This window comes from Leptosomus discolor, chromosome 24, assembly GCF_034619465.1.
Source record: "Leptosomus discolor isolate bLepDis1 chromosome 24, bLepDis1.hap2, whole genome shotgun sequence".
Taxonomy (NCBI): Eukaryota; Metazoa; Chordata; class Aves; order Leptosomiformes; family Leptosomidae; genus Leptosomus; species Leptosomus discolor.
In genome coordinates, this window is record NC_141414.1 from 4,886,477 (window position 1) to 4,904,109 (window position 17,633).

The window sequence follows — 17,633 nt, forward strand, 5'->3', positions numbered from 1 at the left end:
ACAGAGGTTCCTTTCCTGGGCATCTGCTCTGGCGAACGCTCTCCGGCCTGTTCATCCGTTTATTCTGAAATAACAATTAAAAAAACCCCACAAAAACAAACCCAAAACAAAGCGCCGCGCCGCACCCCCGTTGCCATGGCGACGCCATTGTTTGTCGCTCCTCCTGGGCCGCTGGAAGCTCCCGCTGACGCGCTCGGTGCGCGATCGCGGCGGGGGGGGGTGGGGGGGTGGGGGGGTGGTGTTCGCTTTGGGACGCGCTCTCCGCGTTGCCTGGCAACGCGCCCTGCGCACGGCAGCGGACGGCGTCGCCCCTGGCAACCGCTGTTGCTGCCCAAACAGCGCGAGCTCCGCAGCCCCGCCCCGCCCGCGGCCTCTCCCGCCGCCCGCCCCGCGGCTGCAGCGTGCGGGGTCCCTGTGCCCCTCCGCCACCGGGGCTGGAGACACCCCCACCGCCCCCGCCTTCGTTTATGGTTCCAAAGGATTTCAGTCTCCCACTCCGCCCAGTCGTGGCCCAGCGCGGCGCTGGGGGCCGAGCTTTCCGCACGGCAGCTCTGCCTCGCCCGCTCAGGGGATGGATAAACTCGAGTGGGTCGGGGTGTGTCACGGACCCCCTCTCCAGCCGGGCTGTAGGGAGTGTAGTGGGCTGAGATGTCTGTCGGAGAGCCCCCCACTCGTGTCTCCAGGCCAAAAGTAGTGCCCGCAGGAATTTATTGCCTGGGGAGAAGATACAACTCGGTTAATTCTAGTTGGGTAACGCTCAGTTCTTTCTTTGGGAACATGCAAGCCATGAGAGCAGTGCACAGTTGTTGCAAGCCTTTATCTTCGTCCAGAACACAGTCTGTCCTGTTACTGCCCTCACCAAAAGTACAGCAGTGCCTTTCTCCAAGTGCAGAATATTCAAACACATATTCCCAAACTGCATTTCTAGGGCATTTAAAGCAGCCTTCACGTTTCTTTGTCTTTCCAGGAGGAATTGCGTGTCTCTAGGTAGTTTGTGTCTTCTGTTTGGGATCTTATTTAGTCCTGGAGGCCGCAGTACCGGTCACCGATAGCTGTGTGAACCTTAAATTTCCACAGGAAAAAAACCCAGCTTATTCCCCCTCTTCACTGGTAGCAGTGCACAGGTCTGGAAAGCAATTGCTTCTGTCCCATTGCTCGCTGAGACATGCACTGGGTGCTGCGATGGAACAGCTGGGTGACAACTGTGAGTTTAGTTTGGAGACCCCCCACACCAGCCCGTGGCTCTGATGAGGGCATTTGCAAATGCACGCTGGCGATGCGGATTTGGAACTTGGGGCAGTTTTATTGCACGTGTAGAAGCAGAACCATCCACAAGCGAATCTCAAACTCGCGTGAGAAAAGTTTGCACAGCCCCATGAGGATGTTTTGGAGTGGCACCATCCCATAAAGGGCAAGACTCCATTTTCTGTGGAGTGCAGGAGCAGAGCCCAGACCTCTGTGGTGGGTCCCCTCCAGTAACACCAGTCCCTGGTCCGGGCAACGCTCCCTGTGAACATGCACAGCGTGGAGGAGCATCTCGTGTGCTGGTGGAAGGGTGGTGGAGCCAGAGCTCACGCAGATGTTTGAGAGAGACAAAGAAACGTGCCCTTAATGTCAGGAGAGAGCAAACAAGCCCTCCTCCTCCTGCACCTCCTCCTCCTGCACCTCCTTGTGCCCACCCAGACACTACCTGCCTTTCAGAGGGAAAAGTGACCATTTCTTCTTTCTCTTCATGCTCCAACCCTCCTTTCTGGCTTCTCAAACAAACCCACACCACCTCTAACACTCATGACCACTTGTTTATCCCCTCGTGCCACATTTCAGTCCACTCCATGGTGTATTCTCTCCTGGACACCTCCGGAGCACTGACTCAGCTGGTGCTGTAAAATCTGAGACAAAGTTGTCTCTTCTCCAAACAGCCACAGTTTATGTTTGTGGCTTGTTCTGCTTGACTTTGTTAAGCACCACAATGCTTGTGAATGGTGCTATATAAATAAATAGCAATATACTGGGCTGCGCTGGCAGTGGTTGCTTCTGTATTTGCTCTTCACTGGATAGGCATGATGGAAACAGCTGCTGCTGCCACCCCACATCTAAATGAAATACTGCAGCAAATCTCCCACTTCACACTCAAGTTAATTCCAAGCTGATCTCTTGGAATTAATTTAAAATAAGTGACATGTTCCATAGTTTTCTGCCGTAGCACAAGCTAGAAAAGCAGGTCTTGTGAAAATGCAGTCCAGTACCAAGGTTTGCAGTTCTTCCAAAAGGAGCCCAGTCCAGTCAGGGGAGGATTAGCTGTGTCCAGGTACCTGGGATCATCCTGGGAGCATGCAGAAACACAGCTACAGACCGCAGGGGTCAATTAACCAGATGTTCTGGTTTGGTTGACAATTGAAATATTAAGATTTGTCCTAGAAAGGAACTTTTGAAATGGTTTTGTGCCAGATTTTTGCTTGACACGCTGTATTTCCCCTGTTGAATCACAGCCCTGGGAAACCCTACAGTGCACGTATTAAAAATATGGGAAAATGATTAATTTGAGCCTAGAACTTGTGCTCTCTTTCGCCATATAGCACCATTGCGTGTGTTGCAGCTGGTATCTGAAGGGCCTGGACATGAAGCAGTGTAGTGTGTGACTTTTAGTTCCTCCTTCCAGAGGAAAGGTTCCTTACTGCGCAGCAGGTACCAAGGTGTTGTTTCTTGGTGGCATTATTTGCCATCGCTATAACAGAACTTTTCTGAAGTCAGGACTTAGCTAGTTAATAGGAAAGAAACAAGCACTTGTTGACAGAGCTGTGCTAGGCTGAAAATCTGGAAGCTGTTGGACTTTTCCTTAAGCACAGACAGCTGGGGCTCGTGCAGGTGAGTCTGTGGGAGACTGAGGGTGACGTGCAGCACGGCAATAAACAGGCTGTGTGCTGGCCCCTGCCTGTCTGAGCACCAGAAGGGATGAGTTCGGGTCTGACGGAATCAGTCCTGGCTTTTGACACGTGGAGAGCGTTCCTGTTATTAACCACGAAAGACAAGAGGACAGGTTTTTGTAGGGGAGGGAGGTTCATGACGTTACTTTGCCTGTGTTCAGGTCTGAGCACCGTGCACGTGGGGTTTGTCCGCAGGCTGCTGCCAGCAACATTAAACCATCACGGCTTCTACTGTCAGTCTCAGCTGGCTCTTAAGGAAACTGCAAATTATATGGCCAGCACAGATACATTCCTTGCTCTCTTCTGCCTCTCTGAAAGTTACTTTTAAAGAAACAGCAAAGACCAGTGACTGCTGTTACACAACGATTATGTGTGTGTGTGTTATCTATTATTCGACTCGATTCCATGAAACCTAATTAAAGACTGTGTATTTGTATTTCAGTATATTATTAACTTGCTAATAAAAGCCATTTCCAAATTTGTATTTTTCCATGAGGACCAGGTTCCTGAAAAAAAAACCCAGCTCTGCTGCCTGCTGCCCTTGAAACGCGTGTTTTGGGTTTATCTGTGTTTCCAGGTAACTAGAGCTCTTAGACAAGCAGTGTTTGCTTCTGGTTTAAATTAATTTGACCTAATCAGTGGAAGGCTCTGGTGCCTTCTCTGTTTATAACGTTTTGAAGCAATGCAATAAGCAGCCTCTCCAGAATCAGCTTATTATCAAGTTCCTTGTCGTGTTTGCTTCCCCCTTCCATCCCCTCCACTTACCACCACTCATTAAAAGGCTAAAGGTCATGACACACGGTTCAGGACACTCTTTAGATGAGGCAGCTCGAGTGCCAGCTCCTGTTAGTCTGGAAGCGCTCGCTTTCAGCTGCGATGGGGACGAGGGCGCGTTCGTGCTGCTCAGAGTAGAGATGGCCCAAACCTCTCCCCCGTCCTCCCCTGGAAGGGGACGCTGGTTTAGGAGGGGTGACAGGCGAATGCTCTCCAGCCCTCGGGCACCAACGGTACCCGAGTGCTCGTTGCTGCTGGCGGGGATGCCGGGCACCGTCCCGCAGCATCCCAGGCTCCGTGGTCGTGTGGCTGGAGGCGTTACGGGCTGTCCTCGGTGTGGGATGCGGGGTTTTGGTGCGGAGGCCAAGGTTTTGATGAGCCAAGACACTGTCCAGTCCTAACCTGCTCCCACATTTCTTGGCTCCCGCTGAAAGCCAGACTAGCAGGCTCTTCCAAGGCTTTTAGAGCAGTTAAAACCCAGGAAATCCTGTAACTCTCCTCAGTCAAGCGAGCATCGTGGGTGCCAGTTGTACAACAAGGAGCTGCAGCCATTGTTCTCTGAGCGTCCCTCGTAGGGCCTGAAGGAAAAGATAACTCCTAAACGTGGATGCTGGTAGAGCAGGTTCTCTTTGGCTCAGCCATCGGAAAGCAAAGAGTTTCTTTTTGTTTCACAGACGGGTGAGCTGGAATCGTGTTTTTCCAAAGAGGGTGCAAAGATGGGGGCATGCTTGGCCCTTGGTCTCAAGTCAGAGCCACGTGCTGGTCATCTGCAAGTACCTGCTCGTGTGCTCCTCCAGCTTCTGAGTTTTTTGGGCAATGGAAAAAAGAATTTAATATTTTCGTGATTGGAATTTCAGGGGAACGCCTGTTATTTTTTGGAGATATCATGCTTTGGAGACATGCGCGGCGGGGATAAAGGATGCACGTGGAGGTGGGAGGCAAGCTGGGTTTGATACAAGTATTTGCCTTAGTTCTGCACAAAGGTGGTGTAATTCACTTGATGGCATTTTCACTTACATCAAATAAAGTTTCTTTTTCCAAAGAATGAAACACTTCCTTTCTATGCTCTGGTTAAAACATAACTAATGCCTTTTCAGGGCAAATTGTTAAATACAGACCAAGCCAAAAACGTTGAATGAAATGGAAAATATTTAAGGTTATCTTTAGTAAAATAAATGCGGCGTAGAGTGTGGGGGATAAAGTTGATGGATAGTGTGCATCTGCTAGAAAAGACAGTAAAAATCTAGTGTTCCCTGCATTCCTTTTGTTATTTTCAGTCACTTTCGAGAGCATTGAGGATTCTCAGTAGAGAATCTATTAAATGTAACAACTGTAGTTCCTTTTTCTGTAGTCAGGGGAGAAAATACCACTTAGAGCCCATCTAGAATGCAGTGGTTAAATAGCATTTTTATTTCTTCTGAATTCAGTTATTGCTGTTCTGGTTTTCCTATTTATCTAAGCCCCAAGCCAACTAAACCTGAATAAAAGTTCCAGAAACCAAGTAACTATTTTCATATGTAAGCCTTCCTTTCAAAGTATGCAAAAAATGCACAAAACCAACCAAAAAAAAGCAAAAATTTGGATTTGAGTTTTGATCCTAGCAGGTCAATGTTATGGATGAGAAAGAATTCGGTTTTTTAATTACAAACTACAACCTTCCCATTATTTTTAGTAAAATACCACCTATCAGGAGGTTTCTGTAAAAAAATCATAGCTGTATCATGAACTTGTATATGGAAATGTGACCAAATGTGTTTCCCGGGTTATTTTACCCCCTGGTCAGCCCGAGGTGCATTGAACAGAAAGAAAACTTGGGGCACAGACTGTGCGCAGCTGAGCATCCGGGCTGTTGGGTGTACTGAATCTCAGTAACAAAAAGACAAGCATAATTATAGCAGGTTCACCTGGAAAAATAAACTTTTTCCACCTTTATAGCTTAATTTGGAAGGAAACCCATGAAGTACATCCGTCCTTCAGTCATCAAAAATCTGAGTTACTGTTGATTCCGGTACTACAGGCAGTCATTTTCCTGGTGGATTTTTATGCCCCATATTTAGAGCCTCTTAGAGAAGAAGTTGTTGAGCCCATTTGCAGGTGGCAAATGGAGGGAATTATTTACCTAGTAGAGGTAATAACACCCACCAAGGTTTACTGGGAAGCTTAAATCTAAGTAGCTCTGAGAAACTTTGTCCCAGAGGTGGAATAATTGACTGTTCTTCTTAAAAACAACAACCAAAAACTCGTCAGACATTTTCACTTCCCTCATTTATGTCCCAGTATTATATGCTATTTCAAAAGTTCTGACAGAAAAAAGGATGTAATAAAGCAATTGAAAAAATTTAAATAAGATCAAAGAATGACCAAGTAAGCTTTGAAAAGCAAATTAAATAAAACAGTTCATGATTTGTCTTCAAATGAGCAAGTGACTCACTGAAACAGTAACAATTTTAGTATTTTGAAAGCAGCACAAGCACGATTGTATGATTAGTCTGGGTTTAAAAAAGCATTCTCTGGTTGCTGCTGTGTGGTAGCTAATACGTTTTACATTTTCACTGTAAAAAATAAAAGATATGTAAATACAAGACCTAAGTACCCCACGAGAGCCAAGACTGTGCCAGTCCCACCCCTGATTTATGTAAGGCTGTTCTTAAAAATCAAAAATGGGAGGATGGGGGAGAGTTATATTGACTTCAAACGGTGACATTTTCTTCTAGGATAAAACACCATGTGGGTCGGCCCACAACTACAGCTGAGGTGACCCTGCCTGAGGAGGGCAGGGACTGAAATCCTCTTTTACTTGAAGCCTCGGAGCCTCCCGGGATGGGTGCTGGTACTCAGCTAGCCACGGGCTTACGTGTCCCGCAGAGTAAGGATCAGAGCACCGAAGAAAAATAAACCAAATATTTCCCTGGGGCAGACTCCCTGCTCTGGCTCTGATCAGCAGCAGTTATTAGACGTTTGAGGTCTCGGCGTTCAGCTCCGAAACATTTTTGTTTGAGTGTTCAGGAGCTGATAGTTTATATTAAAACATTCTGTGGAAAAATACTTGCGGCTCTTCCTCATCTGCTGGATGGCAGAGCTTGTGGGCTGCAGCACAGACCAAGCACCCAGGGGCACCCTTCTCACTCCGGGGGGCACTTGCATCAGCCCCTCTCCTTTCCCAAGCTCTTTTTGGCAGCTTGGGGACCGGTGCAGAGGATGCTGCTGCTTTCCCTTCTCAGCACTCGAAGGTGACTCGCAGGAAAAAGCCGTGTGGTATTCTTCTGCTGCCCCCTCCTTTTCTCCCCCCTCTCACTGCAAATTTGACTATGGAAAATATTTTTAAATGCTCCTGTTATCTCTGTTTCCCCAGCATTTCGGAGCTGGTTTAGGCAGGAGAGATTAACAAAGCCAAGGCTATTTACATGAAGGCGACGTGGCTTATGAATGAAATGGTGACAACTGGAGTTTTTATCAACCCTCAAGGCTTGTCGTATTACTACTTGTCTTTCTCAAATGCATTCAGACTTTGACAGCCCTCTGAGACCAGTCAAAAAATACCTTACCTAGGGGAGTATCGTGGCTTTTTTAGGAGTGGGAAAGTTGAAGCACGGGGAAGGGGAAGCATCCTGCTCAAGGTCATGGAGCAAGCTGGTGGCAGAACCAGAAATAGCACCCAGAAGTTGTTAGTTTTTTCTGTATTTCCTTTCCTGTCACCTCTGTTTGCTTGGATACCGAGATAGCTGTGTGTAAACAGAAGGTTTCCAGAGGCAGCAGCCTGGTTATCTGCCCGATTCATTCGGTGATGATGCAACCTGGAATCCAGATTTCTGCAATGCCTTCCACAGTGCTGCACGGGACATCGCCGGCCGCGCTGAGCAACCAGAGATTTAAACTTGTCTCTACCTGAAGTGCTGATGTCATGAGTCAGGCCCTTCTCACTGCGATTTTATTCCTTATGTGCAGTCAGGTCCCGTCTGCTCGTTCCCTGGCCCAATAACTGACTTGTCTTTTTTGCTCTTCTTAACCGGGTAAGGAGCCCCAGAGCTGAGAAGGTCAACTCTGGATGCTGGTCCTCTCTGTGACCCACCAGTGGCTTTGTTGACCACTGATCAGCTTCTTGGTTTGGGCAAAGCCCCCAGTACCTTGGGGGCTGCCGAGCTGTCAGGCTTTCACTGGCTGCCAGAAAACATGAGACACCTTTTAATAGCTTCTGTCGGTCACTTCTGCTGCGAGAGAGTTACAGCGTTCTCCCCCAGCCCGGAGTGGGAAGCAAGCACGGCTGGGATGAACCTCTCTTTCTTAGACCAGACCTAAGAGGAAGGCAGCAAGTCTTGGATCTCTGGGAAACAAGAGGGCTTGCTTTTGAGCCACCGAGTCTCTGTTAGGAGAGGATGATCAAGAGCGCTGCAAAACTTCCTCCCCTATATGAGGTGAAAAACGAGATCAAAGGAGAGCAGCGAGTCCTTTCATGGGCATCAGCTTTCGGGATGTGGCAGAACTGCCAAAGAGCTGCACAAGCAGACGGCAGAGCTCCAGCAGCCGATGTTCCTTGCGGAGCTACAAGTTGTGTGTGTTCCTTTGCACACACCACTCCCAAGAAGAGGGAAGAGCAAGACTTCGGATGCCGCGTTTCCTCTCCTCCTTGAAAGCAGCTGCTTTACCCATCCTCTGGAGCCTTGCCTCGGGTGCCAGCTCACTTGGTAGCTGTGCTCCCAGGACGTCGGCAAAGCTTTGTAGCACCTTGCGACAGTTTCTTAGAGCGTAGGAATTCGGTTTGTCAGCTTTTCATCAGCGCAAATTAATGTTAGCAGATGGCGCACACGTATCTGTCTCTCTAGTTCGCAGGAAGCACAGGATGGCTTTAATGGGAAATGAATTATTCTTTATCCAGGATGTTTCACTGATAAACAAAATAATAAGAAGTCTTGTACGTGTGCCTTGGCGGTCCAGTACTTCTGTGTCTGTCTACCTTGTCTGGAACTACCGGCTGCAGATTTCATCGGAGTCTTTGTGTCTGGCTTGGTTGTCATCGTTAACAGAGCCTGTGTTTTGTAACAAATCTGAAAATAACGTTGATGATTTATTTTGGCAACAGACAAGTCATCTTCCACCCTGCCCGCCTCTCTCTGGTCTCTTTTGGTCACTGAGGGAAACCAGAAGACAAAATTTCTCAGCACGGATGAGGAGGTGATGATTTTGAGATAGCATCTCTTCTGAGTGTCCTGTTCTGATTATAACCACACTTGAAAAGAGACCTTTCTGTAGACCCGAAGTGCCAAGATCTGACCCTGCCAGAACCATTCTCAAATAGATCATTAAAATATATTTGGCAACTTACCCACCTTTCTTCTGTAACCTCACCATGCTGTATTTTTCCACTTACAAAACCCTAGAAAGCTGTGAACTGGAGCCCTGGGCACAAACGATAGACAATAAAACACTCTTGCAAAAGTTAGGAGAACACGTATGCTGAAAGTGACCCCTCTCTTCTGCCTGAGCATCTTCACATGAGCTCTGTAAACCTGCCTCACTTTGCCAACAGTGCTGGCCAAATGTTGCAAATAATTTGGGGCTGGAACAGGCGGGAGGCTATTTCACTAATTTACTGTGAGAATTACAGTTTTCATGGTCCCCCAGTGCTATTGCAACCGGTATCTTCTCGCGAAGCGGTTTTGGCTAAAAACCATGGAGAGGGAGTGATGGGGAGAAGCAGGTGGTGCCTTTATATAGTGGAGCTGCAGGAGTGGGGTTGTGCATGTCTGCTGCGGGCAGACTTGGGGGCTGCAGAGGGACAGGGATGGTGATAAATAATGACTACATTTCTTTGCCTTTTTTCTGGCTTGTTAAATTCATCCAGTAGCTGTATTCGGAGCAGTGACTATGTGCGTTCTGTATCTTTCTCCTGGATGCAAGAAAGATGGTGTGAAAGAGAAAATTACTTGCACACTGTGGGGTTTCGGGGAAGTTGTGAGAGTGATTGTAATTTGCTAATGGGTAGCATGGGAATATGGGGTCAGCCCTGACTGGAAAAAGTCTTAAAAGCCTGTTTTGTGAAGAATCTAAATATTTGGGATTTTTTTCAGTGGCTGAAGGAGAATGAACAGGTAACTTTTGTAACTTCACCTCCCCCTTGCATTTCTTTTTGCCACAAAGAGCCATCAAATGAGCAGGGTCCAGTGTCCCTCAGTTTCTCATTTTAACTTTTGCCTCTTAGCTTGCACAAAGCTGAGGAAAAAGTTTAAATATTGGATGGAGCAGGGAAATAAAACGGAAAAGATTTCATGCTGTTATTTGGAGCTACATTACGCTCAGCAGCGAGGCTGAGAAAGGGGAAATGACATTGCCCAAAACCTGGATATTTCTGAATCTTTTGGTTTTGAAGTGACAGCAGAAACCCTCCTAAAATAGTTATTTAAACAGAAACTTTCAAGAAACTGAAAATAAAAGGCCCCCCCACTCCTCCATATTACATCAAAACCCCCCAAAATGTCATTGCCTGCTCTCGGGAAGCACCGTCGCAGCACCCCTTGGTGACCCTTGGGTGGCTGGGCTTTAACGTGCCCTGTGCCCCGCAGGGGACAGAGGGATGCAGGATGCCGGGGCAGAGCCGTAAGGGAGCGAGATGACCCGGGGGATGGAGAGCCTGTGCTGCAGGGCAGGCACTCAGCCCTCCTCTCGTGCATCTCTCCATCCCCAGGACGTTCCTGCCTGGCCCTTGGGATGCTTCCCGAGGTGGCTGAGCAACGCTGGGTGAGCGCTGGGACAGGGGGACGCGGGTGACTTGAAGATGATGAGGGCATCGACTCTGTAGGGTTGCAGCATGGGGGCGGGACTGGAGGGTGACGGCGTGTCTGTGTTTGGGGACCTTGGTGAGGCTGATGGGATTTGGGGGGCAAGGGCATGAGCAGGAAGGTGGAGGTGTTTCTTTGTGGGAGTGGTTTGGGGTGTGAGTCACTGTTCTGCTGCTGTTCATGTTTGGTTATCGCTCAGGTCCTAAACCCAAACTGACCACCCCACTTTCCAGATGAAAGCATTACCTGAACTCCAGGCACATACTTAGATTTGATTAAAATCGTATTTTTGCAGTAGTTAAACATGATAAGGCAGAGGGGGAGAAAAAATTATTTTTAAAATATGCTCTTACTCTTCCAGATCTGAAGTTATCCTCTCTATGACACAATAATTTTCCAATGCTACTTTTCAGTTATATTTAGAAGTGCATTTTCTGTTCCTTCCCTCTCCTTTCTGTGGAACAATTGTGCAACTTTCTTTTTTCTTAATATAATACTGTATTAAAATTAGCTCCAAGACTAAAAAGAGTCCTCTGTGTAGGAAGGTAGCTACCTTCCTTCCTAGCACTTCCCCTGGATCTTCCACTGGGATTTTGTTCCTGTTCGATGCGGGTTCCTCGGGCGTTTGCTGCGGTGTGTAGCTGTGCTTTCCCTGGCTGATCTCCCCTGTGCTCTCCCCAGCAGTGAGCATGCAGAGTTCAGAGGGTGGATCAGACTCAGCAGCTTCTGTGGCACTTCACACGTCTGCACCAGCCCAAGCTCCTGTAGTGCAGCCCGTGCCAGCGTCTCAGCAGGTAACGTATGCACAGCTGGGAATGCCGTTTCCATGGAGAAGAGGCCCGCTTTACTGGCAAATGTATTTTAATCCAGGGGTTTTATATGAGGGAGAGGATTGTTAATCAGCTCGTTGAGGTGGTGGGGAGAGCCTGTTTCTGGACTTTGTGTGGATAAAGGCCATGGACATCTCATGTGTGAGCCCTAGGAAAATACAAGCTTTAAAACATGCGGTTTAGATTTTAACTGAGCTGGCCAAGGAGGTCACTTCATGCCAGTTTGGTGTTTGCTTCGGTATAATATCCTGTTGTTGTTATTTGGTGTGTCAGTAAAAGCAGGAGAAAATGAAACGGTCCTTAAAGGCATCTCTGCGGATAAGGTACCGAGCTCAACAGAGAAGAGGTGGGGGAAGTGCTACTGCAGGGAGAGGGCGGAGGAGCCACATGCTGGTGTCTTCCTTTTGTAGATGGATCCTGACATTTTAAATTGGGCAGGGGGGGTTTATGATTCATATACATGAATATGATGCACTTGGGAGGTCTCCTGGAAGGAGAGAAATGATAGCTTCAACTGGTGAATGAAAACTACCTAGTGCAAAACAGGAAGGGTTAAGTAAAACTGGTTCCTTTTTATGCCTTTTGGGGAACTATCAAAAGAAGTTTGTGTCGCAGGAAGCTGGAGGGATAAAAGGATGGGTGGGTATAACTTAGCTACACCCTTCTCCAGCTCCCAAGTGTGCAGAAGTAGCTGCCACTGGATACTGATGAAAAGGAACAATTAAAAATTGCCGTTTGGTAGGAGCATTCGATTCAGCAGGAGACACGGACATTCACATCGTGTGGTGTTGGCCAGCTCGCTGTCATCTCTCAGCCTTCCCATCTTCGATTTCTCTGGGTGACGTTTCTTGTTTGCATTGTAGTGATGTGGATACCACCGATCAATAGTGTCAAGTGTCTTAGGGACCATCAGTCATCAGTGTGAATTTGATGTGACAATGTGTTAAAGAAGTTTAGAAAACCCATCGGCTTTGGATTATGACATTACCCATCCAGCCTTTGCTGGTGCTGTCGTCATGACGCGGAGTATTGAGGGAAACTCCATGGATTAAGGAAGACCCAGAGGATTGTGAAAGATTGCTGAAGAGGAGGAGCATCCAGAGCCTTCCCTTCTCACCAGCAGGACAAAAAAAATACTGGGAATGAACTACTGGCAGCGTGACTGTTGTGAGGCTGAAGCCTTTGGTGTTGTTGATCACTGGTCTACCTTCCAGTGTGAGCAAAGGCTTTATGAACAGGATGGCCTCATCTTACAGGTTGGGGATGATTAATTTTTTTGGTTGGAAGATAGTAGGAGCAACCGGACAGGCAGTGACGACTTACACAAGTAGCTGAGCGGGGCAGTGGTGCCAAAGGAGCAGATGTGTCATTTGGTAAAAATAATGACAGAGAAAGGGTAAAAAGCAGGAGAAAGGAAAGGATCTTGCTGAGACTTTGGTGTAGGTGGCATTGCCAAGGCCTGACTTGAAAAAGGGCTTATAATGTTCCCATCATGCACTGGTTACAGCCTCTTTTGGAGAGAAAACGGACAAAGTGGTGGCTGCATAACTGTAGGTGGCCTTACTGCTAGCTCAGCTGCAGGATCACCAATGTATCCAGACTTGCTGAAGGTCAGACTGGGGACTGGTGATGCAGGGACTGCCTAGAAATCTGGGTGATTATCATATTCCTGTAATTCTGCTAGAACAGAATTTCTGGCTGGTTACAAAGGGCACGTTGGGAGGGTGTCAGGGGGATAAAACCCATAAATATGTATGTATAAGGTAGCCAGTAATTGTCAAGGTCTCTTCTAGGATTCGTGTGGGATTATTTTGCAGCTTGTTATTCTGTTGGCCCAATCTGCTGGGTATTTTTAAAGCCTCAAGCCACAGAGGATGACTGTCTCCTTGGAGAAGGTCCTCATCGGTTTAAAAGACCGTACTGATACTTGGCTCTGTTCCCATGGGCCTCGCTGAATCGTTTCTTTCCATCCACCACGTCCCCACACTTGTTTTACTGGATCTGCAAGGTGCTGAGCACTCGACGAGATGCATGTCCAGCCTCAAATTGAATGCTGAGCGTAACGCAAAGAGCAAGGGGACGGTGGAAATGACAGTGAAGAGGTAGAGGACAGAGTGGCCACCGCAAGGCAACAAAGCGCTTCTCTGCCCTTGGTGGCACGGAAAGGAGATGCAGAACCATCTGAGCTTTGGTGCTGGTAGAAACCGTAAGGGCTGTGGTGCCTTGGAGAGTGCGATTTCTTGTGGCAGAAGGCAAAGTATGATTTGGTATAGCAGCCCTGAGAGGAGAAACTTCGCAGCCACAGGGGGAAAATGGGAATGTGTGAGGAGTGGTTCTTGTTTAGCTGTGACTGAACCTCATGTTGAGCTCCTCCCGACAATTAGCTGTTATTTCCTTGTGTGGAGACTTAAAGATGATCCATGAAAATGTGGATCCAGCTTTTCCCAAGTTTGGGGTACCGAGTTCAGGCTGCTGTCTGGTGCAGATTATATTGGAAGGATGGGGACCACAGGGACACTAAGTAAGGGGTACTGCTGCCTCTGGAGTAGAAGGCAAGCTTTCCGTGAAAGTTTGAAAGAGAATACCTAACTCACCTGGGTTACAGACTGAAAGTAAGTGTATGTTACTGTATCTTCTTCTTTCAGAGGGTTTTGGTCCAAGCAGCAGGCTCCGCTCCCAAAGGAGCGCAGATGCAGCAAATCTCTGTTCCCAGAGTTCAGCAGGTTCCACAACAGGTAATATCTCTGGGGTGAGACACCACGCAGGGACCCCCGTGTCAACAGGACCCCACGTCCCGCACGACATTTGGGACTGTGCCAGATAGCTGCTTAGAAAAATCCGTGCTCTTAATTAAAGAGTTGTGCACAATTAGAGAAGTGGGGATCACTGTGGGAGCAGGTTTCTCCATCTCTCTCTTCCTTTCTTTGATGGCGAAAGAAACTTATAAAGATTTTTGAAGTTTAGAAAGAACCTTTACTGAGGCAGTTGTCTTTCATGCATTTGAAGATTTGATGGATGCTTGTAATTGCCATTTAAAAGCAGTCCTCCTCTGTAAAGATTTTTTTTGAGGCAAAGTGTTTGGGATCTTTTTTTCATTCCACAAATGAATGTACTGACTGCATGAGGTTTCATAGAGAGGTTAGGTGACAGGCAGCCATGCAAGTGTTTGTATTTATCTGAACTTTGCCTTTTGCAGCCCTTGTTTCCTAAGAAACCGGGCATATGTGGTGCTGCTCGGTGTGGACAGTGAGTCTGACTCCCTTGACTTTTTCCTCTAGCAATTTTTTATTTGGTTGCTCAGTTTCAGGAAAAAAAAACCTTGACAGAGGGCAACTACGTCCACCCTAGACCAATGAAAAGGGCTGGGGTGCAGATGGACACTGCCAACCTCTTCTCTGAAGGAAAGGCTGCAGCATGATCTCACCCTTATTAGTCAGCGGAGAACCAGCCTTGAGACATGTGTGCAGAGGAAACCCAGCTCCATTGTTTCCACTGCTCATGGAGCAACTACTTATTTATTTATTTTAATCTGACCTTTTAAAATAAGTAACCCCTTTGGGATTCCTAAGCATGTGGGGGTTTTGTTTGTTTTGGTTTTCTTTTTCTTTTAAAAAGAAAGCCTAAATGTCAAGGTAAGGTTGAAAGTTGTTTAAGGATGTAATACGCAATTTCTCCTGCTGTTCCCAGGGAATAACCTACCCGTAACTCAAGTTTATCACGCTTGTTTCAGGTGCAATCCGTGCAGCACGTATATCCATCCCAGGTCCAGTATGTGGAAGGAGGAGAAGCTGTTTATACCAATGGAACCATGTAAGAGTCTTTTGTTGGCTGTAGCAGAGCCCCGTTCCCCTCCCGGCTGGGTTGAGCCCTTCGGTCCTCCCAGGCTCCTTCCACCCCAGCGCTGCTGCTGGCACTGCCCAACGTTAAAGGGAGGAAGAGGAGGAACAACCGTTTCACATGCTACGTTGTGTGCGCGGGAGTAGTTTCAGGCAGACTCCAGCCTCGCAGGAGGTGACATCCTCGTGGAGGGACTGTTCTCTGGGGAATCCTGCTACATAAAAGGGTCCGGGATTTTCCTCTGCCCACCCCATTGTGGAGGCTTTAGGAACCAGAGCATAACTGCTAGAGGAAGAAGGGGGTTTTGTTAGGTTTCCTCTTCCTCCTGTCTGCTGTGCCCCCTGCTTGGGGCCTGACGCCCCTGCTGCCCTCCGGGATGCTCTCATGCCTCCAGTGGCTGCAGAGTGATCCTGGGCTCCGGGCTCTCGCTGTGGCTGTGGGCCTTAGCTCCAGGGCTGTCATGGGGCTGGTTAGCATTGTCAGGACTGACTTTTACAGCACTGGGTTCAATTTCAGTGAAGCAAATCCCACCAACAGCGAAGTTGAGGGTTTTTTTTTTGAAAGGTAGTCCAGATTTCGGCAACTACTGTGCATAAGATCAGCTCCACAAACTCCTCTCCACCTCCTGACCCTCTTGTTCCTTTGACAGACGAGCCACCTACTCCTACAACACCGAAGCTCAGATTTACGCCCCCAGCAGCGCAGCGTCCTATTTCGAACCGCAGGGAGGTGGAGCTCAGGTGACTACAGCGGCATCCTCTCCTACAGCCATTCCCTCTCACAACATGGTGGGCATCACCATGGACATTGGGGGAAGTCCGATCCTCTCCGGCTCGGGAGCCTATCTCATTCATGGGGGGATGGAAAACACTAGACATTCTCTGTCACATACTTCACGCTCCTCTCCAGCAACGGTATGTAGCCCTGCAGATGTTGCAGCTCGGGGGCCAGGAATTATTCCGAGGGAACTGAAAAGCCTTCAGAAAATAAAACTTCCTATCGTTATCACTGTGTATATGTCTGTATAACATGCCATGCAAATGCAAGGGAGAGAATAGACACTGGTGTACTACAGATATTTTTCAACGGGAGTTTGGAATGTCTCTCTTGCTGGTGGGCAGAGGCTTGTCAAACTTTCTGAGTGGATCACTGAAATTATGCAGCATGGAGATAAAGAGAAAATTCTCAGGGGTTTTGTTTTTCTTCCCCTGAGCAAAATGTTTTGGCTTTCCAATTCAAAAGAATTGTCTATATTTATGCTTTGTAATAAGTATAGCATCTGAACAGGGGGCTTGGCTTACCCAAAATAAAGAACTACACAAATATCTTTTTAATTATGAAGAGACCTGAAAAATCCATTATTAACACAGTGGATAATTAGCACATGTGATGTGTCAAGCTGATCATGATAAACGCACAGTAATCGAAAAGTCTTTGTATCTAGCTCCTACACCATTGTGTATTCTGTCCATGCCATATGTTACAGAAAATGTGTTTTAGGGATAATACTGATCAAACAAATGTTTTAAAGCTCTAATTTTTTTTTAGTCATGTCCCTCCAACTGTCGGTCGAGGTGCCAGGATGCTGGCAGCACAGCTGTACAGCTGTGTGGGGCTCAGGGGGATACAACTGTTAACCCAAACCAGTCTTTCTGGAACTAGAAGCTACCAGGACTTTTATCTGAGAATTTACCAGCCCTTAGTAGCAGCTGCTGCCAGGAGTGGGTTGGAGCTCATTTTGTGGGATGCTGCTCACCTTCCTTTCCAGACTGACTTACGTGTGTGTTTATACATTGTATGTAAACATAATTACAAATGTAGGTGTAATGCAGTGTATGTGGCTGGATTTTAAAGTGTGAACAGCACCACCCAGGGAGAAAAACGGGAGCCGTTTGCTACCGAGTACTCTTGAAAATCTGGCCAGTTAGGTTGTGCTTTCTTTTCCCACAGAGTTTTAGAGTATAGACTTCATGTTTTTTGAATCTTTGTGCCTTGAAAGGTTGCCTTTGATCCTGGGGTAAATGTGCTCTGCCTTAGGTAGAAGTAGGGGACAAGTCCTTAGCTTTGGGTGGAAGAGAAAATGGCAGATGCGTCTGGATTAGCTGGGGTTCATTTCTGGTGTGGGAATTGTGTGTGCGTGTGTTTTAACTGTTCCTAGCATTGCACCATCTTCTGATTTTTGCTCAAGCTTGTTAATTTGAAGGAAGTAGCTGCTGATCTTGTCACCTGCGTGAGACTGCATCTTGCAAAGCTGCACAACATTACTCTTGGTTTTTGGGTTTTGGTGTTCTTTTTTTTTTTTTAATTTCCATGGTGATGGGCACAATGTAAAAAGCCTGAGTAGAATATGTGTCGATAGAAATGTCCCATGAACAGATTTAGTTTGCAGCTGTCTTATCACATGAGACAAAGCTGTTCAGCAAAAAATTTAGGAAGTGACCTTCATGAAAATGCATCTGAAAAAAATTCACTTTGTTGCTTATAGGAATGAACTT

At 47.3% G+C, this 17,633-nt stretch overlaps 1 protein-coding gene across 5 annotated transcripts in view; it reads left to right on the top strand.

Moving 5' to 3' along the window:
* Nucleotides 1-11,160: 11,160 nt before the first annotated feature.
* RFX2 (regulatory factor X2) overlaps nt 11,161-17,633 on the top strand; it is a 28,057-nt gene continuing 21,584 nt past the window's right edge. For 2 of the 5 annotated variants that reach the window (XM_009950149.2, XM_086477325.1), the window contains exons 1-4: nt 11,161-11,265; nt 13,947-14,036; nt 15,032-15,111; nt 15,788-16,052. In XM_009950149.2, the coding sequence (XP_009948451.2) occupies nt 11,161-11,265; nt 13,947-14,036; nt 15,032-15,111; nt 15,788-16,052 (540 nt within the window). Of the gene's footprint in view, nt 11,266-12,443; nt 12,558-13,946; nt 14,037-15,031; nt 15,112-15,787; nt 16,053-17,633 lie in introns of those variants that run through there. The other 3 variants (XM_086477322.1, XM_086477323.1, XM_086477324.1) reach the window with 2 other exon arrangements.